This window comes from Falco cherrug, chromosome 1 (genome assembly GCF_023634085.1).
Source record: "Falco cherrug isolate bFalChe1 chromosome 1, bFalChe1.pri, whole genome shotgun sequence".
NCBI classification, from domain to species: Eukaryota; Metazoa; Chordata; class Aves; order Falconiformes; family Falconidae; genus Falco; species Falco cherrug.
In genome coordinates, this window is record NC_073697.1 from 124302229 (window position 1) to 124328226 (window position 25998).

General features: G+C 35.8%; 1 protein-coding gene across 3 annotated transcripts in view; it reads left to right on the forward strand.

Moving 5' to 3' along the window:
• Positions 1 to 25998, forward strand: part of CEP112 (centrosomal protein 112) — a 171832-nt gene that overhangs the window by 33994 nt on the left and 111840 nt on the right. For all 3 annotated transcript variants that reach the window (XM_055727580.1, XM_027808185.2, XM_027808186.2), the window contains 9 exons: positions 373 to 459; positions 2360 to 2459; positions 3674 to 3792; positions 5853 to 5996; positions 8788 to 8942; positions 9277 to 9406; positions 10354 to 10446; positions 11257 to 11316; positions 15213 to 15292. In XM_055727580.1, the coding sequence (XP_055583555.1) occupies positions 373 to 459; positions 2360 to 2459; positions 3674 to 3792; positions 5853 to 5996; positions 8788 to 8942; positions 9277 to 9406; positions 10354 to 10446; positions 11257 to 11316; positions 15213 to 15292 (968 nt within the window). The remainder of the gene's footprint in view (positions 1 to 372; positions 460 to 2359; positions 2460 to 3673; positions 3793 to 5852; positions 5997 to 8787; positions 8943 to 9276; positions 9407 to 10353; positions 10447 to 11256; positions 11317 to 15212; positions 15293 to 25998) is intronic.

Below are 25998 nucleotides of genomic sequence, written 5' to 3' on the forward strand. Positions count from 1 at the left end.
TAAAGAATAAAAACAAGTTTACCATACTTGGTATATTAACAGAAATGTTAAAAGTTTTGTTCTTAAGTGTTTATTTAAATAAAGGATGATAGCTTTTCCTGGGCAATAGCAGTTGTTTTTATTGCCAACTAAAACATCTTAAAAATTCATTTTTTAAATAAGTAGGTTTAGATCTTTTGTGTTTTATCAAATAAATATGAAAATACTGGGAAACTGAATATAGATTTTTTCATAGCAGTTATTTGTTAGTGACTTCCCATTGCCTTCTTAAAGACATACATGAATAATTCAAAAGTTTTATGCGAAGGTCATTAGTGCAATGTATTCTTTATTTTAAATAAATTATCTGTCTTCTCTATCTTTCTTTTAAAGCTGGACATAAAAATGAAAATAGCGGAAGGTAAATTTCATGAAGAAAAACTTAAATTACAGCAGAAGCATGATACTGATATTCAAAAGGTAAGAAGTGTTTGTATTTTTTCCCCGAAAACAGTATAATTAAACAAAATAGAGAATCTGATTATAATAATTAGCAGTTTTACTTTAGCTTCTTCACCATTGCAATTAATGTTCCTTTAAAGTAAGATTGTAGATAACAGTTTGCATAAGCTGATAAGAATGCAGAATATTCTACGATAACACAAACTTAGGAAGGGAAAAATGCTTGCAGAAAGCATGTGAAAATACAAGGTGATTTGGTTGTTTGAACAAGACAACCTATCTTACCAGCCTAACAGCTTCTGTAGCTTCATATGCTGATGAAATCATAAACCTGCGATTTTTTGTTTAGAGAGAAAGCACTTGTATTATAGAAAAGTGTGAACAAAACCACTTAATTATTTTTTTACGGACAAAATACAAAGAGTAACAGTAGGAAAATCCACAAGTATATCACATGTGTTCCTGCTAATACCGTAATAGTGCTTGTTCTCATGTCTCCATTTTGACACTATCTTAAAGTGTGGGCTGGTCAATAAACAGTTTGTTATTTATGTTATTGCATTGTTAAAGCTATATTGGCTTTTAACTCTTCACAGCAATAAAATGACACCAGATATACTTCCTTTGGATTAAGTTGGATTTGTCTTTATTGTGTTGGGTAACACCACTCTTGGGGAGATTACAGAAAGACTATCAAAGGGCATACTGTTACTTTTAATACCATGTTTTAAACATGTGGGGTAAAGTTCTGCGAGGTCTTAAGTGCCTTCTGAGTCCCTCCTATCCCGGGAATGTAATGTGAGTTAAATGCTCAGCATCAGGATCACGACAACTTATCCTACTGTAAGCTTTGTGTTACTGAGTACCTCTGTTTTGTTTCTTAAGACTGAGTCACAGCCTTGGAGGAAGTCAGTTGACACAACACTATGACACATCAAAGCCTCCTGAAAGGATGTTAATATTTGGTCAGGTGCATATTTGGCTCATCTGTTCCAAAGTCTGTAAGCAGAACTAGCTAGCAAAGCTGAGAGTCTAAAGGAAACAGCTTTGTGAGAATAAGAAATAGTTTAAATGCTTTCTCATCCCTTGAGTTGTCATCCTTTTCTAACTGATGTTAGAATTCAGTCTTTTGAAGTTGTTTAATAACGTTGGATATTTTAGAAAAGGTTAAATAGTGTCGTATTAATCTTTAAAGACACAAAACATTTAATGCAGATGGAGTAATATTGTTTTAAGATGAAAGCTGCTGTTTGATGAGAGATTTGGGGCACTGTTATAAAATGTGTGTGACTTTAATGTTTATCTTACATGCAAAGTTTGAATTAAAATACTGTCTCAAAGTGTGCAAACATTGGAGCATTTTTTTCCCCCCAAATCAGCGTGTACAGAAATAAGAATGTAGTTGCACCTCAGATACTTGCTCTATTCCAACCCATTGTTTCTTGGAGTACATGCAAAGGATTGCAGCTGGTGAAGTACAGAAGAGTGCAATTCACCACTTATTTAAGTATTTCTAAAACCTGATGAGAATTTTAGATGCTTTTAAATAGTATCAGGCAACATAAATATGAAAAGAGAAACAAATCCTTTCTATTTGCAGTAGTAGCACTGTGAAACTTCCAAACTCAACATAAGCAACATTGGATTTGCCCAAGTTTAAAAGAAAATAAAAAGACCATCCTAAAACGTGAAATTCCTTTTTAATCTACTACCTATATTTATCTAAATCTACCCTTTGTTTATGCCTTGGAAGTCTTAGTTGTGAAAATTACTTAGATTTAATCACTTAGTCCTGCACAACCTAAGTGCTTCTTGAAGGCTGCTCCTTTGACCGAGGTCATCGTATATTATTTTGTGCTCTGGTTGTAGTTTTCGGTTTTCGGACTTTTGTTGAAGAATTGTGATTTTTTTCCTACAGATTTTGGATAGAAAGAATGATGAAATAGAGGCATTGAAGTCCCTCTACAAAAACAAACAAAACGAAGCTGAAGAGACGATCAGAAAACTGGAGAAAAAAGGTGATTTTTATCTTCATGACTGTTGTTTTTTGTGTGGTGGGATTGTACTGTACCCTTCTTGTGGCTGTGGGCTTAAAAGTTCCTTCTAGGTGCACATGTCCCTTCCCTCTTCATTTGCCAGTCTTGACCTAATATTTTCCTTTAGATTTTGAGAGGCTTGTCCGGTTGTCTTTGCTGTCCAGTTTCCAAACCGATTTTTCCAAGAGGCAGTATGATCTTGTTCCATCTAATACTTGCAGGTTTTATGAGTATCACCAAAAAAAGTTTCTTTGATGGTACCGAAGTATTTTGACCACTTATTTCAAAATTTTTGGAATCTCTGGCTTAAGGTTAATTTATTTATACGTTCATTACATTTTAATCAAACCACAATGTTTTATTTATTTAGGACTATTGCGGCAAGAGATTTAAAATGTGAGTTGTAGTCTTGAATATGCCATAAGTATGAAACTTGGCCTGTGTGTGGCTTGTCAGCAGTTTTTGAATGTTAGTTTCTTTTAGAATTCCTTGGAGTCCATTTACACTATGGACTAAACCACAACGTAAAATAATACACAAGTTTGGCAATCTTTGTTCGAAAAGGGAAAGTCCCATGTACATTGGTTCCTGCTCCTTGGCAAAGTATAAAGTGTCCAGCAAGGGATCTGGTGCTTCTCTTGGTGGCCTGGTGGTCGCGGTCCTCTGTCACGGGTTGTGTTTGAGTCACCTATGCTCATGCCAGCTAGTGAAAATCATCAGTCACTCCTGAAAAGTGAGTAGGTACCTGCTTTATTTTCCAGAAAAATTGTTAGACTGTGAATTCCTGATGCAATCACTTGCAATTTAAGTTGGGGAACTTAATTTCCTTGTATATCTTGGGTATTCAACCTTTACAAGAACTCTTTCTCTTAAGGATGCACATAAAATCAGGTGAAAAATACCTGTTTTCTTTAAGTCATACAGAATTCTGTTGATGTATATTTACTGCTTCAGTCAGGAGAAGTCACTATGAAATATTTTGTAAATAAAGTAGAGAACACCTTGTAATATTTTAGTGACACAGAATCTTAAGCACTAAATTTTACAGAAGCACATGCATTAAGTACTTTTAAGAGCCAAAAATCCACCAGAAAGTCAGGTCAATTGGAAAACTGATGTAATCTGCATCTGTTGACAACACTGAAAAATCCCCAAGGTATCTCTTGAATGGTTGTTTATTTTCCCATTTTTGACAGTGCAGACCCTTGTTCGTGAATCACAAGTCGTCAGAGAAGCAAAAGAGAAGCAGATTATGGAGCTGAAGAAGATGTGTGAGCAAAGCAGTGATTCTTTGAAAAATGAGTGGGAGAAAAGGGTAATGAATAATACTTGCTTTCTTTCAAAGACTCCTACATTGTGTATGTGGGGTAATACATTCTGTCACTTAGACAAAATTAATATAAGGAGTGTGTTACTTCTAGCAATATTTTCTGATGCTGATTTATTTTTTTTCGGGAGTAATCTTGCAAGACTTCTTTTGCTGATGCTTGTACCCCCACCCCTGGCCAGCTCGTCACTGTTCCTGGGGTTCATCTGCCCCTCTTGGCAACTCTGGGTGCATTAGGGAAATGTTTATTTCTGGTTGACCTGACGTGGAATTTTAATCTCTGTAAACCTGCTGCTACCTGCTGCCACAGTGATGCCTTTGAACTATGATTTTTGCATTGGGTCATGAATTCTTCAATGTATTTTTATTTATTATTAGACTCAAGACAGCAGCAAAGCAGAGAGAAAAAGCATGTTTATTGAGAGACAGCTTCACCTTTGTCCAGTTATTGTCAGTATTTGTCTTGCTTACGCCTCTCAGGAGAGGGAGGGTCACAAGAAGGGCAAACCCACCTCCCATCACAGATGAAGTATGCTGTTTAATTTTTTTGCAGCCCTGCATCTGGAGGTGATGTTGATTTTAATTCTTGTCTTGTAAGAGATAATTTGTAAATCTTGTCCTTTGTGCTTAAGACCTTGAGGCTTTGGTGTTAGGTGGTTGGTTGGTTTTTGTTTTTGTTTTTTTTTTTTTAGAGGAGCATTATTTTTATTCAGAGGTCATCCCACTTTTTTCACTTACCTAGCAAGTGCTGTTCCTACACCTGTAATTGTTGTCAGTGATGCCAGTGTGCAAAACAAGAAGGCAAATTAAAATGCTAATATTAATTTTAACTTAATGAATTCGTAGAAGTGGAATTGGAGCATGTGTTATTATGGAAAAACATGGTTTTTTTCCTTTGAGGTTATTTAAATAGATGTTGCTGACTATAATGCAAATAGTACTGTATTGTGTTGTACAGGAGGAAGAGACATTCCCAGCAATTTTGGTTTTATTTCTATCTTACGCACCTGGAGATTAAATATTTACTTATTTATTTTCCCAAATTATTTTTAAAATGATCTTAAATTCAGTCAATCTTCTGAACACCACACTGTATATATGATACTTATAATTTATTAGCATTCTTTAATTTTGGATGAAGACTTTTATGTTAAGCTACTGCACGCTGTTGAAGTCTGTTAAATAATGGTCCAGATTTACTAACACCACCATAGTTTTGCTTGATAAAAATTCTTTGCTCTGTTGGTAGGCATGGTAACAAATAACTTTCTACTTCTCTACTTGTTGGAGAGAAAAACCCTATATTTGTGCAAATTAACCTGATTTTAGCAATGTGTTTAGAAAGATGCTTTTATATTCCGTATTGCAGCTTTTTCCTTCAGCTGTGAAATAATTGGTTAGAAACTTGAGAAATAATTACTAGCTGTTATACAACTGATACTAGCTGTTATACAACCGATACACTGTACAAGTTTTGTGTGCTAATTTGATGTGACATTATTCTTTACTATTGTATAGATGGAAAATTGCAAGTTGAGGCTGCTTAACTAGAGAGGCCACTGGTTTTCAGAATATAAATCAAGGGTTAGTAATGACACAAATAATCCTTTTGTTAGACAAGTAGATAGTCAAGGCTCTGCAGCTTCTTACAAACTGAGAGGCAGCTAAACTGGCAGTGCAAGTGTCTGGAGAGAGTATTAGTGTTTCTGTGATAGAAATTAATTAATTTTATGCAACAATTATTGGTGTTCAGCGTGAATCTGTAAAGAAATGGAATATCAAAGTGTGTCAAAAATACGTATGTGTTTTAGCATTCTTTATGGATTAAGTTATGCCCTCTACATTTTTAATTTACTTATACCTCTAAATTAATGCTTTGTAGAGTCATAGTAGACCTATTTAGCGAGACAACGATCCCGTTCTTTTATAGAGGACAGAAACGTGGCCTGTGCTTTTTCAGTTATTCTGTTTATATGCTGTAATAATATAATACTTATAAATGCTAGTTTTATATGTCATTTATTATTTTGTAATGTTTTATGATGCAGCTTCACAATGCTGTGGCTGAAATGGAAAAGGAGAAGTTTAATATTCAGAAGAAGCACACAGAAGATATACAGGAACTGGTTGAGGACACCAATGCTTGTCTTAGCAAAATGGGGGAAGATTATATGGAACAGATAAAGTCAACTGTAAGTTTTTTGTAAATACATAACGATAACAAGTGTCTCTTGCAATATTCAAATCTCATGCGTTTGTGCAAAAGCATACGTAAATTCAGTTGGGCTGAGAAATGTTTTTGATGGTGCAATGCAGTGGTTGTGTCTTGGGAGAGGACAGTGTCCTGGCAGCCTGTCCAGCCAAGGATTTTTCCACCAGATAAAATTCAAAGTGCAGCCCTTCAGCGAATATTGCACAGACATATATTTGTATTAAGGACTGCTCCTAGCATTTCTCACTGTTTTTCATTCAAGTTAGCAGAACTCTTGTCTCTGTAGGTTTCTAGACTATACAAAAGGTTTTATATAGTACATGTATTTATTTATATTATTTATAATTATTTATTTATAGTATTTATATGTACATTATATAGTACATTTTTGTAGATACATGTGACTTCTTACCCACCTCCTCTTCAGAAGATCAAATGCTTCTGTTAGATTAAAGATCAGATGAAAAGGATTTTAAAAATAATTATTGTATTAATCTCATTTATTGCATTTTTACTAATTAGAAGCGTATAAGCAGGTGTAATCTGAATTTTGTGCCCACTATATAAATGATGCAAAAAGCTAAAAATTAGCAAGCATCCTCAAGAAAGATGTACTTTTTATCAGGATGAGGTATGAAGAAAATCAAATGAGTGAAAAGACAATGTCAAACAATTTATTCCTTTATTAACGAATGTTGAATTTAAAAATTAGCATTCAGATCATGTCATAGGTAACAGTAAATACAGAGAAAAATGGACACAGTCTGTCAGCAAGATTGAATTTAAGAACCATCAAAACCAGACAGATCTTGCTGAGCAGCTTCTGATTTAATAATTAAACAAGGTAGAGTTCAAGGCACGGCTTAAGATGAAAGACTAGACTGTCACTGGAAATTAGTTTTCTTCTTTTCTCTCTCTTTCTTTCTCTCTTCTGATTTTTGTTGGCTTTTTTTGTTGGCATTTCAGAGTTTCCTTGTTCAGAGTTTCACGTTGTCAAGAATGCCATTGCTGTTAGCAAGTGAAATTAGCTGAACAATTTAACTAATACCATAGAACTGATAAGTAGGGTTTTGTGGATTGAACAATTATTAACTTCCTTGAGGGGTGGAGGGCCAGGGGGGAATTACATATGTGGTGATACGTTAGGTATGTAGGGTTGGGGTTTTTTTTGTTTTTCCTGTGTTTCTTTTTTTTCTTAAAAAAAACCCAACACACACACCCCAAACCTAAAAACACCCCCCAAAACACCCCTGTTCTGTGCAGCTGGCTTTGCAGTGATGGAAGAGTTTGGTGTACTATGTTCATGAAATATCTTAAGCCAGTTGACAAAGTTCAGGTGACCGTTCTGGCTCTGTGAGCTTCTTGCATTAGTCCAGGCTCATTTAATAATCCTGTGACAGTTGGGGCGCTGACTTATGATGGCAGATGTTTTGAGTTTTTATTTTACTTTAACAGAGGGTGAAAATACTGTTCCACTTCCCTCATCTTGGGAGCTTTGTTCATCCAAAAATAACTATGATACATACATCCTGGAAGGACAGCTGTGTTTTATTTTTTGACTCCAGCCTCCTGAGGAGTTCTGTCATTTCCATGCATATTAACATAAATTTAGGGAAGAATGGGAAGTAGTAGAGTAGTCGCATGCTACCTGCTTGTTCTCATTCTGCTCATTTTCAGAATTGTTTATGTTAGGAGATGAAGTTCTAGGAAAAAGATACAACTTTTGATAGCTGTTTGTAATTTGTTGAAAGGAAATCACGGTAACTAAAAAAATTATATGGGGAAGTGCGTTAAGGAAACGTATACCAGCAGAAACCTGAGGAATGTGCTCTGAGTCCTGATACGGGTTTGCTATATTCCTGTGCACAGCACTTTCCCTTTCTGTGTGTCTCCATTTTCCAGTAATTAATTACCTTAGAAGGTTATTGGTGAATTATTTAGTTAATATTTGCTAATTGATTTGAAACACAACTAGACAGCATTTACACTGTTACTGTAGCGTTTGTGTAATAACATTCTTCTTACACCCTCCAAATCCATAGCAGTCATTACTGTGCCTTACTGTTTACATGCTTGGATGTCGTTTTGCCAAAGTGTGCACATAAAAGGCAATTGTGTAGAATCTATAATTCTTTAGCAACCCAAGTTCATTGGTCTTTGTTTTAGATTAGGAATTTGATAAATATTTTTGTGTCTGTAAACACTGATGGTTGTAAAAGTACTCAGAAGAGTGTTTTAGCATGGAAGAGCTACGGACTTCACTGGAGGCTATACAGTTTAATGTTTTCTGGCTGACTTTTATGGCTGCTCATGACCATAATGATCAGTAGAACCTTTATATATATGAAGTTTTTTCCTCAAATACTCTCTCACCTGCAGGTTGTATATATTGCTAGCGATAACATGTTTCTTGGTTAATGGAAGTTTTAAAAATGCTTCACTTGTATTAACATCCCTTACAGTTTTCCATAGAAATATCTTTTCTCTCCCATTTTAAAAGTTTCATAATTCAGAAATTTGTTGCATATATTTTTTTGCTTAAGGGAGAAGACATGTTACTTTGGGGATGTGGAAATAGACATCCATATTTTTAAGATTCTATTTTTTTTATACAACATAGAAGTTACTGTCATGATTGATGACAGCTTTGCTATGGTAACTGTTGTGGTTCTGGGCCACCAAAGAATCTTGGTGCTCTGGGCTACTGAATAACAACAGGGGTATACCCTAGTTTATTCTGGTGTTTTCTCAATGATGACCTATACTTTTAGAACCAGACAGTCAAAAAACTAGAGGCTCGTGTCCAGCAGTTGACTGTTGAAGCTGAAAATAGTAATTTACAGCGTGAAAAATTATCTCAAGAAAAAACTGATGCAGAACAACGTTACCAGGCAGTACGCTCGGAACTTCAAGAAATGAAAGCAAGGTAATTAAATAGCGGTTACTGTTTTTAACACTGACGAATATGGAATTTCTGAAAGCAAACAATGTTAATTTTATTTCAAGAGCTTAATGAGTGATGATTGGCATTAGAAAATTTGTCATGAAAATGTATTAATTGTTGTAAAACTCATTGTGGAACTGACCCAAATGACCATCGTTAGGAGTATGTCACCTTTCCATTATTTATGAGCGTTTCATTCTGTTACAGTGAGCACGTGGTACAGGCAGGCTTGCATGCTCTGTAGAATTGATACTGAGCAGGTAAGATGCCAAAATTTGAAAGCAATTTCCATATTCTGTTTGCTTACTACTTGTAGGCACAGCTCACTTCAGAAAGACAAGGACCGTATTATACAAGAATATGAGGAGAACATTCAGCAACTACAAAGTAAATACGATGTTGATATAAATTTTATGAAGCAGGAACATGCGCTCTCTGCAGCTAAGGTATGCTTCCACATATCATAGGCATTAAAGTGTGTGTTTTTAAAGTGGCCTCATCAATATAAATCTAATGCTTATGGATAAGTCCAAGGAGATGTTTTGTTCCCAAGTTACTCATGCATACATTTTTTTAAAAAAAATTGTGATTTAATTGCTCATTTCCAAATTTAACTGAAAAATCACCCGAAGTTGCCTGGTTATTCTGGCGGGTGTGTGTGTACATAAAAGTGGTATTTCCATAGCTGATTCAGATAAGGTGTAATTGATACTCTGATTTTGTTTATGCTTCTGTAAAAATTCTGGATACCAGAGGACCTTAAAGACTTACTGTTTTTGAAAGGCCTCTTTAATGAGGGGAAAATATTTTTTCCAGAAACAAACTGTCTTGCAGGCCTCTTAGTATGGAATATTATGTTAAATATTTGTGTGTTTATGAGATTATTTAAAAATTCCACCCAAAATGTAATAATTTTGGTTTCTTTCTGTAAAAATATCTTATCAGGTTGATACCTACATTGATGCATAGGTAGATATATAGTACATATTTAATTTCAAGTTAAATAATTGTATAAAAGGCTCATGTTTTAAATACCATCTGCTAATCCTCTAGAGGGATAGGACAAACTGGGGCTTTTGAGTTGATTTACTGGAATTCCGGGAGCTTTGATGATACTCCATTTAATTTACAACGTAGTTTTCTTTCTTTCAGTGGGTAGTGCCGAGGTTCTTTTTATTATTAATTTTTTGGTGGTTTTGTTCACATTTCTAAGTTCACCAGATAGAAGTGACATATCCAGAGTTGTAAACTCACACAAGTTTTTTCTCCACGTTGATAATTTTTCTGATTTCCAGGCACCTTTGAGAAATAAATTTAAGTACACAAAAGATGTATCTGTAGAGCTAATGAAGAATGCAACACAAAAATTCCTTTTCCTGTTAAATCCCTACAGGCATCTGATGCAACTGAAGAATTACAGCATAGTCTGTCTCAATTAAAGCAACAGTTACAAGATTTAGAACATCAAAGACAGCAACAGCTGAAGGTGAGCCCTGAATTTCTTAGTCAAGAATGACCAGCCCTTTTTACTGCTTCTGGTGCCCTGAATGTTTAGATCGCCATACTAAAATACACACATGGAAAACATGCATCTTTATATGCATTTTATTCATAGAAATATGTAAAGTGTCACCCTATGCTTAAAGGTTGATTTAAAAAGGATGACTAAAAGTGATCACTTCATGGATAAGAGCAGAATTTTCACAGGAACATTTTGATCATTTGTTGTAATTCACATGTTAAAACAGTATAAACGTGTACCAGTGGATTTAGAGAAGCATGTCAAAGATTTATAAGTATCTTTTTCTTTTCCTAAACCATAAACAATTCTTAAGTATGTTTCAAAATGGTTTTTATTTCTGTTGCTACTTAACAGTTCGGGTCAATATTCCATCTTTAGGCATTTAAATCAATCCTTCTATCTCAGGGTAATGAGTTCCACATCTGTATCATGTATCAATCCTGTCTGAGTTTTGGCATCTACTTTTCCTCCTCATGTCTTTCATTTCACAGCTGATGTAGTACAGAATGGCATTTTAATAGCTCAGGAGAACAAGTTGCTTTTTCTCTTTAGAAAACATGAATCCTGACTTTTGCGATAGTTTTCTTTATATGTAGATATTTTTTCCTTTGGTTGAATTTTTTTGTATGTCAGAGAATTCCTCAACGATGATATAAAGTGGATTTTTAATTTTTATCGACCACTCTGTATAATAGCACGTGTGTGTGTTTAATGACTACTTTGAAATGAAAGAAGAATGGAATTTGTTTATTTAGAATACAAGTCTCTTTGCAGGATCAAGAATACAAGCTTCAACAGGAAAAACTTCATTTGGAGCATGTATATGAAAAACAGGTAATGTTTTCAGGAAAATATACCATCTTATGCACATTTCCAATTTTATTGTATACATAAAATCATAGAATCATTTAGGTTGGAAAAGACCTTTGAGATCATCAAGTCCAACCTAAAAGTTGGTTAACCCAGGACTGCCAAGACCATCGCTAAACCATGTCACTAAGCATACAGAAGGTGTAAGTTTAAATTCTGAAATCCCCAAAGAAATAGATTTTGGAATCAAAGCATTTCACAGAAGTTGGAAAAATAATTGGACAAATTCAGGCAAGATTTTAAGTACAGATATTTAGGTACACAGATGTTGCTTCTGATTCTAGGAATCTGTTGCCAAATGATGGAGGCTGGGAGAGCACTGTAAGCCTGCCCTGTTTGCATACCTTTCTTTTGTTGGCATCTGATGTTAAGTGCTATTAAAGGAAAAAGATAATGAACTAAACTGAGCTTAGCCTGACCTGTTGTCAGTGTTCATATGTTCTTCCATACTTCTTTTTTCCCCCGTGTGTCTTTATTCTTTACTTCTTCACGATTTGGATATGTTCTCTATATGTTGTCAACATGCACTGTTTTTACATTAGAAGCTTAAATTAATAAAATGTAATTTTCATCAAAACCACTTCATCTTAAAGCACTGTGCAAATACTGTCTACACTTTTAGACTTTAAACATCAATCGATTTCAAATTAAACTTCCATTTTAGTGATGTTATATGTTCAACTCATGCAGTGTTTGGTAAGAGGGTGCGTTAGATGCCTATTTAATTGAAAGGATGTGTTACTCAAACATGTCATTTCCAAATGTGGCAAATTTGTAACATAAAATAATGAAATGTGATCACAGCTACTTGTCACTTGGTAATAGCATTTGCAACATGAATTGTAGTGAGTTTTTGGTTTGAGTTAGTGCCTTCTGCTGACTTGAAGTCAAATACTTTTTTATTCAAAGAGATGTTTTGGTCTAATCCTAGCCTACATTTGTCTTTTTAGACAAGTCATGTATTTTATGAATGTTGGCCTCAAGAAAAGCCTAGGACTGGAATAGTGTTGCAGGTCAAAAGAAAAATATATTGGCATAGTTCGGATATCTTTTAGCTCTTGAAGTATAGTGGGCATTGGTTTATGGCAATACATCCCTTCCCCTGCAGATGAGTCCAGATTAGATGTGGCTGGCAGTGTTTCCAGGCACCAGGTCCAAATGCCATCACATGGCTCCCATCTACACTATTAGACTACAATCCCTGTCGGTGAGGTGGATGCATCTGTATTACCTTTCTGCTGTGGTGCCTGTCCTGTGTGAATCTTGCGTGAGGTTTGAGGATCGTATGGGAGAATGCTACTTAGCATGGACCAAGAGCATGCCAGCAATCACGCTGCACCAGTAAGCACAGATAGTGAAGTTGTAACTCTTTCAGTAAACAAGAAAGTAGACCCCTTATTTTTAATAGGTAACTTTACAGCAATTTTCCTATTCATAAATTTTGTTGTAACTTGGTTTTTGAAATCAAATCTTTGAGAAAGTGGGAGGAAAAAAACCTACACGTGAACAATCTATGGATATAAATCCATAAAATAGCATAGATTGGCCCATAAAGTACTAAAAAAAGCTTGCTTTAAAGTAGAGGAATTGTGAAGTCTGGTACAATCTGTTCGCCTAAGAACCTGCCCATTATCTGATAATCTTTATTAGTCTACAGTGGCTATTGCCTCCTAGGATATTTAAACATCAAACAAATAATAGGTAGTAACCCTAAATGTCGCTGTTTGATTAAATGTGCTTATCTGCTGAATCAGGAACCAGTTAGGCTAAATGGTTTTACAAGCAAAGGAAACACCTGCTTTTTATACATAATCTACCGCTTGTTTTCCAAACATTCAGCAAAGCCTAAGAACAGTGACAGATTATTCCTGAGAGCCATTCTGAAGCCAGCTGTTAAATATATGTAATTTTACCAGGTTTGGCAATACCTTCTTTACCTTCTGATAGACGGCCCATCGGTTTGGAGGCTCCTTCAAACCTACTAAGTATTCAGACTTCCATGTAATATACACCTACATGGAACTGCTTACAGTAGAGAATCCCTAAATTTGTTTTTTCGTGGGTGTATACTCTTATGCTTCTGACGATACACTCATTAAAACATGTTTTTTCTTTATTGTAGTGACTTAATAGCATGTAACGCTGCAAATTATTATAGGTGAATGAAGGATTTCCTGTGCTCCCCATCTGGTAAAGAGAAGCATGCTCAGTACGTCACATTGCCACACTTACATGAGCAACCCTAAAAGCAAAACAAACTCTTGTACCTATTCTGCCTTTGGCAAAACCTGTTGTGAAGACCCGTGGTTTGGACCGTGTGTGGGAAGCTGCCAAATTTCCTTTCTTGATCCAGAAGTACTAGAGAAAAGAATTCTTCATAAAAATGTCTTACTCCTGGTTAGTGAATTTAGGAAGTGGGAGTCAGATTTTGTTCAGCGTTTTTTGTGAGTGTATGGCTTTATAGGGAGACAAGCAATTTCTCAGATTCCTAGAATATGATCCTTCAAAGCTGCTATTTTCATTCTGCATTGATTGAATACTAATGGGATTTAAAATAGTATTTCAAATCTAAATAACTAAAATATACTGTGAAAACCCCCAAACATTTAGAGGGTAATTAAAGGGACTCAAAGTTTTTTTGCAGCTGAATATTTTTAGGAGATTTATGTAAGAAGTCTGTCCCACTTCTGTGTGCAAATGTCTTAAAATATACGTGTATAGGTATTGCCTGGTGTGATGGCAGTTGCACGGAGGAGATGACTTGGAAATGTACAGTTTGCTTGGGGCGATGGAAAGGACGAGCGATGAGCAGTGCGGTGGAGTGGAGGAGAATGGGGAGGTGTGAGGCCCCGTGATGCTGGCAGTAGTGATCCTGCGCGGCGCACTGAGGGCACGTTTCGTGGTGCAGACTGGTTTTATACTGCAAGGTTATTCAAAGTGAGCACATAGACTGATGCTGATCTGGGGAACAGATGAGAAGGAGATGGGGGCAGCTTTTTTCTGTAGGCTTTCGGGTTGCCCTGGGACTGAGTTCTTGCCACGTCCATTGGAGTGACAGATGAATCTTCTGGATTTACTCTGTGTTTTAACCGCATAGGGTCACAGTTTACTATGGAATAATAATGGTTAGCGAAGATGCTCTATCATTTTAGATGTGTCTGTGGGCTTTTTGTGGGTTTGTAAGTTGTGCGCTTACAGAAGAGTGCCATACCCCCACATTTCCAAATGGCACTTTTAATGTCTGGATGCAAAATAGAGGAATGAAAAGTTTTATATAATGATTGAAGCACTCTGGTTTGATTTCGTTGGGTCAGGAATTCGTTAGTAGTAAACTACTTTTCCTCAAATTTTTACTTTTCTTAGGAGCATCTACCCTCAGCTAGTTAATGCTTGAGTATGTATTATTCTGAAGTAATATTATTTACTATCATTTTGTTTAATTTTTTTTTATTTTTGTAATAATTGATAAGTAGTTCACTTTGGGTATTCACAAATTGCTAAGTAGGAACTGTGCACCACAGAGAATACATGTCATTATTTTAGGCAGATTTCTATACGATTTCTGTGTTTATCTAAGGAAAATCAAGTTCCTTTTAATGTAATTACTAATATTTCTTAATTATAGAGAATAGTGTTCATTTTGAGAAGAAAAATAGCTCTATTGACTATTCTCATACTTCATCTCTCTGTTAATTGTTGTTTTTGCATTTCATGTGATTTTAGAAATATATTGATTATCTACATCAGTGCGAAAAATGCAAAATCAATAGTTTTTACAATTTAAAATAACATACTTTTTTTAAAAAAAAAATCAGACTTTGTTTTAGCTGAAATGTGGTATTCTTTCCTTCAAATGGTAGATTCAAGACATCCAGAATGATCTTGATAAAGAAAGAGGAGATGCTCAAAAGAAAATTCGCAGACTGGAAGAAGCTTTGAAGTAAGTGAGTATGGAATATTTGTTGAATCATCCCCAATTTTTTAGTCAAATTTATTAGATAAACTTCTGCTTTGTCTCATCTGACTGCCTTCCTATAATTTGTCTGGGTTGTCTTCCCATTGTAAAGCTGCATCTTCAGGGTTCTAGTCAGCCATAAAAACTAAAAAAGTAAAGCAAGAACCAAGCCACCCAAATCTGTTGACTTTCAAGTGTCAGGAATAAACCAGAATCAGTGATGTCAGCTGGCCTTGCCGGTCAAATAAATCAAACTGGCTTCAAGTTTGAATGGATACATAGTAGGGAAACAACCCAAACTAAAGACTGATTGCTTTGGACTATTCTAAAATTTGAAAGATGTATTTATTTAAATGGTATTTTAATTTGATTTAGTATATGATATTTGTGATTATTTTAATGTCCATACATTACGACTTTAATGTGGATTTTTCCTCTTTGATACCACCCTATTTTGTGTGAATAGTTGTTTTTCAAATGTAGCTAAGGCTCGGAGAAATGGTCTGCAGCATTAACTGACTTGGAACAGCTTTTTTGCTGACGTTGTATATTTAAAAACTGATCAGGATGCAACAAGTTTGATGTTTTCTGAGTAGGGGAGTGGTTTACATAAGTAGATGCACATGTGACAAGATTGACTCTTCTGATGCTGCTTCCATTTTTGATTATGTAAAATATTATTTTCATATGTTTATCCAGATTAAATTAGGGATTCAATTAGGGATTAAATTAAAAATTAGGGAAGTACTATCTAGGGAAAACAGATTATTCTGAAACAAACCAGAAGTTATTTGCTAAAGCTACTCAGTTAAATATCTTACCTAGGCTGACAGAGGCATTGTGAACTTACTTCAATAAAAGTCACAGGGCTGAAGTCTGTATTCCTTTATTTCTGTAATCTGAGGTATTTGGCAAAAATGGGGCTATCTTAGATCACTAGAGACATTAATAAAAATTCTAGCTTTTAATCCTTCAATTCTTTGCACTGAATTTTATAATTCTAGGGAGATTGAATTGATATCAGGTAAACTTAATCTTTTAGTATTTTGAAGTCTGATTCATTGATAATGTGGTTGCATTAATTATCTTCCATGTCTTTCAAATAACTTGTCAGTTTGTGCTAAATTATGTTAATAAAACAAGTCTGACTTTACAGTCCGCTGGCTGCTCAGAATTTATTCCCCATGCAGATGCTCCCAATGCAGAGTAAACACGGTGCTGCTCCACTTGAGGCAGGTGTTTGTAAAGCGGGTTAGTGTGCCGTGGGTTTTGAACTTCCTTTGAATGAGCAGCACCGTGCTGAGAAGCTCTTGTAGATAGTTGAGGAGGTCCTTGTTTATTTTGGGTATTCCCTAGCTATATTTAAGCTTAGGTTTAACATTTGGGTTAGAGTAAGGGTTTGAAAAACCAAAGTTTCAAGAGCCCAGTTTACTGGTGGGTGCATCGGTGCCCACAAATAAAGATGATGCTGGAAGAGGCCAGTCCCAACCTTGTGCTTTGTGAGAGTGGGTCCTTTGGCCAAAACTGCGGATGGGTCAGCCTCTGAGATCAAAGGACCCCTGGAGACTGCATGACAGGTTAAAAGCACGTCTAGGCTATTTCCCCTACAGTGGGCGATTACTATCCCCGGTTTTCAAAGTGTCTTCTAAGCTACTTCCACTCATATTGTGGAGTACTTTTCCCAGGTTCAGTTCCATATGGCACTCTGCTTCTGTTATGCTTTTATTTTGCTTTTTTTATTTTTTTATTATTATGCTTTTGTTTTATTTTATTGCTTTGATTCAGAGTGTTTAAAATGTTGTGATGTCTCACATGAAATGATATATCACTCTCCTAATTTAAAACAGGGAATGTTTTGATTTTGGATATAGGTTACTCTTTAATAATGAATCTATGCTGCTATTCTTTTGGTTGTTTCATAGCAATGATTTGGGGTTAATGTTAAGATTTTGTAATGGAATTAGTAATGCTAGTAAGTAATTATTTTGTAATTGAATACGAAAAAAAATTAGGTTTCATCCATGTTTTTTGTCTGGATGGGGTCAGAGGTTAGCAGAGTCATCAGGGTGCATTTGTGCTCCTAAAGGTTAAAAATACTGTATTTACAGAAATGTAGTGCCCTAGCCTAAGCCCAGCATATATTCTGCTGGCCAGTTCTTTCAGATTTCAACTGTGGTGCAAAACCTCAGTCTTGCATCTGTACGTCTCTGATCACAGATGTGTCGGTGCACGTGACTGCTAAGAACAGGCTCGCGTGCCCATTATAGAAGGACTGCTAATCCTGCAAGGCTGACTTTCTGCAAACCAAGCCATTAATTTAGTACCAACGTTTCTGGAAATTATTAAGATTTTTAGATGTATATGCTTATATACGTAAGTAATACATAACAAGCAGTCACATTTTTTGTGTCAGAAATGGATGGCTTCCTTATGTTGGTTTTTTCCCCCCATTGCTGCAAAAATTAGTCCTTTTAACAATCTCTTGCTAATAATATGAATTCATAAGATCCAATGTCTTATGTGAAAATATTTCATTTTGCTGTATTTCTTTGACTATTTGTGGAATCAGATTAAGTAATTGCGAGCTAAGGCACACACAGTAAACCTTTAGAAAACAACCTTATCTTCCTTGAGATGGGTGAAAATACAGTTCACAGTCTTCAATAGAAACGACTGGTGGAAGTGCAGCTCAGAATCTAGTGGGTGAATCAGTGATTTCTCATAAAGTACTTTGATCTGAAGGCACTTTGATACCGAAATGGCCACCGGATTATATCCTGAGTAGCTAGTCAGCTGCAGACACATAGTAAGGGAAGTGGCAGGCATTTTAGTGGGTGGTTTTATTATTATTATTCTTTTTTCAGTGGTGTGACAGCAAACAGCGCTATGGCAGTTTCAAACATATCCACACAGATGCATAATGAAAGTGGTTTGAGGCATTGCGTGGAATAGTAAAATCCACATTACTAGAAGTACCTTTCACTTCAAAAAACATAGTGTTGCCAGAGTTTTAATACTGAATAGGGGTTTAGATAGTTTATGGAAGGTGTTTTTTTTTTTTTTACTTCCACCATAAATTTCAGAAGAATCTGTCAAAAACAAATTTTTGCAAAAGAATTGAATAGCTCTGATACTCATGACTATTGGTGCTGGCTTGTAGATATCAGTTTTATGTTTAGTTTAGCAATGCATGTCATAGGCATTACCTGATAGTGAAAGTCACTATATAGGAAGTGCGCCAACGATTTTTCTAGAATGTCATTTAAACTGCATTTGTATAATGACAAAGTATTCTTAAAAAGCTTCTGTGTAATTACTTAGGGGGAAAGGTTGTTTCTCTAATCCCTTCAGTTTGGTTGCATAAAATGTGTCATGGGAGTGGGTTGCAAATAGGCTAAATCTCTGCGGTTCTTATTTCTTACTTTAAGTAAAGGAATAGGAAATAAAGAGGTGTAGTTATATTACAATTTGTCACACTACAGACTGAGTTGAATACAACAGAAAAAAAAAACCCAGGAAAAAAAATCTGCATCTATTTGTTCCTGAAGAAGTTACATGGAAGAGAAAGAAAAGGTCATGATGGCTTTACACAGCACTTTTACCAGGAGTAGATCTCAACAGGATCTCTTGTGTCTTGCTTTGTGAAATTTGGATGCCTATTTCTTAAAAATACTTTTTGCCTCCGCTAGTATTTTAATATCCAATTCTTTCATAATTTTAATGTAGTAGGCTGTAGGGAAATATTTCCCATTTTATTGAAGAATTGAAATGCAGAAGCTTAGAGACTTGTGGACATTTAGGGAACTGGAAACTGTCACGGCCTTGATGTGGTTTATAAATGAAGCTAGGACATGTATGTTAAAGGCTTTTTGTCTGTTTTTACTCATATTTCCATTTCTGTGATCATCTTTGAATCTACTTTAATTACCGGATCATCACTTGAGTAATGTTCCCAACAGTTGTATTGCAGGTGGAGGATTTCTGCACTTTTCCTAAAGACCTGACAAATGGCTCTTTTCCACAATAAATAATTGTGTTAAAAAAGAAAGAAAGGAAAAAAAAGTACCTGATCATTATGGTAGAAATGATCAGGATAGACTGTAGTATTTATCACTTACTGTTAATTTTATTGAGTTTAAAATGTTTCTGTGATTAAGCTCCCTTCAGTTTGGACCTGCTTTGCACAGTCTCTTGCTGTGTCTATAAGTAGCAGTTTTTAGTAAATATCTGTCTTAATTACTAAACAAAAGTAGCATTGACCTTGTTTTCATAAAAAGGTGCAAACATTCTGAGCTGTTAATGCTTTAGTTTGATGTGTCAATCACAAACATGAAGTTGCATCTCTTTTCAATAAACGGTGCACTAAATACTGACCTCTGTTCATGTTAGCCCTCAAAATAAAGATGATGAACTCCAGCCCTCTGATTGTAGAATTGTTTGAAGGCATACTGAAGGTTCTGTTTTCTTAAAAATAATACCTTTCCTTTTTTTTATTGTTTCTTTTGGTTCCAAAATAGTAATGTCAACTGCAGACGACCGTCTTCCTAGTCATTGTGAAATTTTCACAAATAATTACAGTAGTAATTTAGTGAAACACCAGTGAGAGTGCATGTTCAATAAGGACTTTGGAGATGATAAGTATATATTATGTTCAGGATTTAAATACTCAGAATTTACCATTAGCATAGTGGTCACAGCAGTAATCCCAAAGGCTTCCAGTGGAAGGATCACAGCCCTGTGCGAGGCAGTATTTGCAGCCAGCCGGAGTGCCTATACTTTAAGGCTGGCCCCATTTATTTCTGATAAACAAAGAAACTTAGAACATTGTTGCTTAAGATTAGCGGTAAAAATCTCTTTTACGGTCCAAACAGTGAGCTGAATGGCCACGTGCGTTATTAGTATTTATATACTCCATCAGTGTTCAAGGTATAGTTGCCAGCTTGACCTACATCAAGGAGGATACCAGGTGTACAGGGGGGAATGATTATTTTGCAGCATTTAGTTTGAAGTCCATGTATATGTTGTTAGTAGTAATATATAAAAAACTAAAGATGAAACAGTAAAGAAGGGAGGTTTTGATTGTAAAAGTAAATAGTTATAGTTACAGGGGTTTATGGAACGTGAATACAGCGTATGTTTAGACCATCTCAGTTGTAACGTGGTTGGGGTTTGCCACGTCCATTCTGGAGTCCATAATACCTTTGTGACTGCGTAGACATAAAGTTGGTCCATCTTGAGATGGAGATGTTGACTAAATTTTGAACATAGGTAAGAGCTGAGGTTGTTTTGTCACCTGCAGGAAGTGCAGACCACCTTGCTGCTGCTGGCTTCTCAGGGTAACGATTGTGATGGTTCTCGCATATCGGAAATAATTATGAAATCTGATTTAATGCTTTTGGGTTTGCATGTCTCATACACAAACTCGTATTTCTTATGCTTCTGAAGTACAGCTTTCCTGATTTCTTACTCTCCTGTTCTGTGGTGTGACTGAAGGAAACAATTTTTAAAAAGTCATGTTAGGAGAACCGAAATGAAACGCTACTTCTCCAGGTGCTGCATTGTAGTTTAACACTGAAGTGTCAAGCAGCACATGCGCACTATTTACAGTTCAGTGCTTCAAAACAGTCTGCCTCTCAATCTTGGCTTTTTTTTTTTCGAAACCTGCCTATGGAGAGCCAAATCTCAGCACTTTGCAAGTGGTGATGATACAGAGCAAATGTTTAGCAGCTGGTTTATTGAAAGTCACTTAATAAAATTGTTTGTTTACATAAGAAACTAGCAACACCTCTTTTTTTCCATTGCTCCTCTACCCCCTCATCTGAACTTGTTTAAAACTCTTCTGGGGAAGAAAGAGAGGCTAAATTTCCCAGAAACCAGCAAAGCCGCTCCTATCTATTAGCAGATTTGTATTTTTACAACAGTTTCTAAAGCACGTACGTACAGTTTTCACAGTATTTTGTGATTTGTTTTGGATGGCAGACCAAAACGTTTCAAAGGCCTTTCAAGCAGAGGTGTGGTATGAAGGGTGGTGCATGTACGTGTTCAATAAAATACAGAAATGAAAATTATTTACTTTTCTTTTCACATCTATACTTGTGTACGTGCACATGTTTTCTCTGGAAATCCTTGACATGAAAGTCAAGGAAAAGAAGTTGATTTGTCTTTGGGGATTGGTGCTGTGGAGTTTCCTCACTGTAGACTTGAAAAGACTCCTTTTGTTGCTTTGCATCGTTCCTAGTATGATAGCTGCATCAGTTCTCTAAACCTCCAGATGCTGATGCTAGACTGCTATTTTAAAGGACTTTGCCAAGTGTGCTTCAGTGATACTAATCTATATTTTAAATTCCAATATTTGTGTATAGTACAGTTGTTACTGCTACAAGGTGTTGTCTCATAGAAGTATCTGATAAAACTGCATTTGTGCTTGTATTTACTAAAACAAGTTGGAAAAATGCTGTTTTGGGAAAGAAATTTTTTTTTTGTACCAGTTACTCTTTTTGAAACCTTGGTCATTTCTCTGTTCAAAGAATAAAGAAATAAGTTGCTTCTACTTCTCATCTCTTAGTACGATTTGCCAGTCATTTGGTTGTTCTGAGTCGTTTAGTCCCTACCTGGCATCGTCACAAGGTAGATGCAGCAATGGAGCTGGAGCTCGTCAGGCTTGTCCTGCGGTTTTAAACTCCATACTGATACTTGTAAAGCCTGAGGAGAATGGCTCTGACATCGCGCTTACTGAAAAGCAGCAGGTAGTGTCAGTACGTTCTGCAAGAAGAAATCTGATTATAATTGTGCTGCAGCCTCAGGCTGAAGCCCTGACAAAAGGGATGCTGGATTGCAGCTCCGCAGACGTTCCGTACGTTCCCATCTCTGCTCAGTTTTACTTCCATGGGGCTTCCATCTGGTTTGGACTCTGGTGCAGTGGAATGATTTGAGTTTCCCTGATCCTGTTATCATGCTGCCCTGAGTATTTTATTTGATTTTTTAATTCTAAGGCTACTTGTCTGCCTCTGGCAGGTGCTTTGCCAGGTGTTTTCCACAGTTCACCTGTGTCGGTGAGATGAGGACAAGACAAAAATGGCAACAGGGCAAGATGGTCCTTCACAGAATCTTTGTTCTACTTTTTCCTACAGCTGTAGCTGTGTAATGACTCATTTTTCATTGTATAGTTTTCTTTGATATACAAAAAGAAGGCCTGGGTTTGTTTGGTCTGAAAGGCTCTTTTTGCTTTGTTCAGAATACATAAAAATGCATCAAAGTTTAGGACCAAAAGTTTTATGTAAGGGCCTTCTAGTCTTTGAGATTAGTAATGTCTTGCAGAATTCCCATGGTGTTTGTATAATTTTTCTTTTCTCTCTGTAATATCATAAAAGGGACAATGTAAAAAAATGAAGGTACCTAAATTTGAGAGAAATGGTGCACATAGTGCTTCTGAGCAAAGAGGGAAACAGATGAAGGCAAGGATAAATAAAAATGTGAAGATAGATGGCAGAAGGAGGTAGAATAAATAGCAGAAAATATAATTTTGTTTTGCAGTTAACAGTTGCATAATTGTTGGATCCCAACATTTTTAAAAATTAAATTTGGACTTTTCAAAATATTCAGAAATTGTATTTTTAAAACCCTGTGATTTACAATGAATCTTGAGGATTTGATTATGCCTAACCCTTTGAGAACTTCATTTTTAAACAGCTGCTTCTTCAGAATATTATTATATGGTTTGTATTGTATGGACTTCTTGTAGTGATACAGGTCCTAAATGCTGTTGCACACAGAGAAATACAGCTGCATGATAATCATCAATAAAATGATAAACAAATGGAGTGATGGCTTTAACAACAAGTTAATTTTTTTGCTTATTTCTTTTTTCCTTTCTTGCTCCTCTAAGTTGAGTCCAGTTTCTGAATAATTGCTTGTTGTTAATAATTTTTAAGTGTAGCTGTTTTCCTGTAGTTAATTCCATTTTTCCTTGAAAATGATGTATTTGTGTGTAGAGGAATTCTTGTAGGAATGGAAAAGCTATTACTATTTAAAGCCGGAAATAATTAAAGAAATATGAGAAGGCATTGTCTTTAATTCCAAATGTTGCAATAAAGAGCAGTTAAGAGTTTATACTTGTTTGTTGTGTTCATCATTTTCTTTTGTTTAGTGTTGTCTTGTTACAGCAGCTGTAATATGATGAAAAAAGCAAACAGTGATTTAAAAATAGTGGTAATGTTAAGTGGCTGAGGAGTTTGGATATAGTTTTACTCTTTCAAACAGGGCTGTGTGTTTTTGGTAGGTTTTTTTTTTTCTCCTCTAATAATCAGTGGAAAAACAGCCAGCTGTTCTCCACTTGGTGCTCTGTTTGAGCATCTGAAACCTTTTAGAGCAAAAACCAGTCAAAGTTTCCAGCATATTGTAAACATTCCTTTAGCCCTAGTGAACATGCTGACATAACCCTCGCTTTAGGGGGCACAATGTAAAGTATGAACAGGGGACAAAAAAATGTGGTAGCTTTATTTAATAGTCTCACTTAAAAGAAAAAATAAAGTGTTCTATTAACTATTTACAGCCTTTCATTTTCTTTCACCAGTTTCTCTGGAGACCTACTGGCAATAATGAAATATGTATTTAAAGGAAAGCTCCAGTTGTACAAAAAAAAAGTTACAGTTGATTTTTAATCCTTGTCTATGGGACTGTTATGTCCCTCAAGATGGTTATAGAGGTGTCATGTGACATCTTATTAATGGTACCAACTACGAAAATGTTTCGATGCAATATACAGCTGTATGAAATAAAAAGTATTGCCTTGTGAGATGAAGCGTACCATGCTATAACACTTAGGTTAGCTGCTGTAAATTGCTATTCTAGTAATTAATGTAATTAAAGGCTGTAGCTTTTGACTTCACTAAATGAATATGCAACTAATTAACGTAAATGTCAGAATTGTTCCCTTAGTATTCTGAAAGGCTTCCCTTTCACATTAGTGTATCTTTTAGATTCAGTGCAGCGTATTTCAAGACTACATAATGCCCATAACACTGATGAAATGAGAAGAGCTAAAGAAAGTCTGACAGCTGATTGAATTCAGTTGCTGATTTTCAATGAGCATAAAATGTTTCAGGCTGTCACCTTGTTTGGGTCACTTAAAAACTATCTACAAAAATAGTACGAGGAATAACTTTGTTCCTTTAGTTGCTGTTGCTAGATGATTGCGATTGCTAGACTTCAATTACACTTGCTAATCTTAAGTTTACTTTTTACATAGTTTGTACAGCTTTCCTCCAGCTTCTTCAAGAACACAACGAGCCTTCACTGAGGAACTGATCTTTCAAACAGTACTTTTACTGGAAAAAATAGTGTGAAAATCCATGTCCACCATACCAGCCCCTTAGAAACTGATGAGCTGAGTAGATACTCATTGTTACTCTGTTGTCCATTACAGCATGCATATTATTATTCTGACTCCTAACCTATAATGGTACAATTATTTTAGCCATAAAAATGGTTACTTTAAATATGTAGAATGACAGAATGAAGACTGTATCCTTGTACCTCCTTGTACAGGCATGCGGCGTGTTTGCTTTTTCGCTTCAAAAACCATTCAAAACTGGTGTGTGCTGGGGTAGCCATCGTTGTCTGAGGGTAGAAGAGAAACGGGATTGTTGGGAAAATATTTTCTTAAAGGCTTTTTGACCCAGGATGTTTTTAGCAGCTGCTCTTTGAACTAATAAACCCGGTGTATTTTTAAGCTGAAGTAATTAGATGTTTCATTTAGAATTCTGTATTGGAAAAACTGGAGGTAGTCTTAATGCTGTTATTTCATCCTTGTCGTCTTTGACTTGCCAGCCACTGTTGGCCCTGCCACTCATAACACATCTTGGGCTGGTCTTTGTTAGTGTTTAGTGATTCTTCTTGCCTGGCTCTCCTCCCCTGCCTGGTGATCGCTCCCATAGTTTGCCCTTTGGGTGGTTTATTTTCTTCGCTCTCCACCTTCCTGTGCCGCAGCACTGTGCTCTGATCCCTATCTTTTCGTCCTTTGCCCCTGTTCTCTGGGTATCTCGTGAATCTATTTATTATCTGTGCAGCTGACTTCTGGTCCACCTTTTAATTACAGTCTTGTCTCCTTTTTTCTGAGCCATTATCTGCCCCCGTCTCTCTAATTCTCCCCTCCATGTTCTCCTTGTTGAGGTTTAGCTGTCATCTCAGCATGTAAAAGCCATGACTATTAATCTCTGTGCTAATCCTCCTCTCTTGATAACTGAGCCTCTGTGGCCTTTCATATATGTGCTGTATCTAAATCTTGGAGACTGTTTCTGCAGTGTTGAGTGAAATTATAACGTTTTCCTTTCCAGCCACATTTACACCACTTGCCCAGCCTTTTAACCCACATCTCATTCATCATTTTGCAGTTCGTTTTTATTCTGTTTGCACAGCACCTAGCACAACAGTACCTTGTCATTATTATAATGAGAAATAGTTATAATAATTATTAGTGTGTTTAACCAATGTCTAGTTAATTTGTGAGCCACTAATTTTGAGTGTAATGCATTATTCTTCTTATTTCACAGAAGTGTGATACTCCACACGTGGAATATTATTTACTCTAAATTAACAGCTTTAAGTAGTGGTTTAATATGTTAATGTTATCTCTTGATTCATTTAAAATGTAAGTATATAGTTTAAAATAATAATTGAATTGTAAATATCAT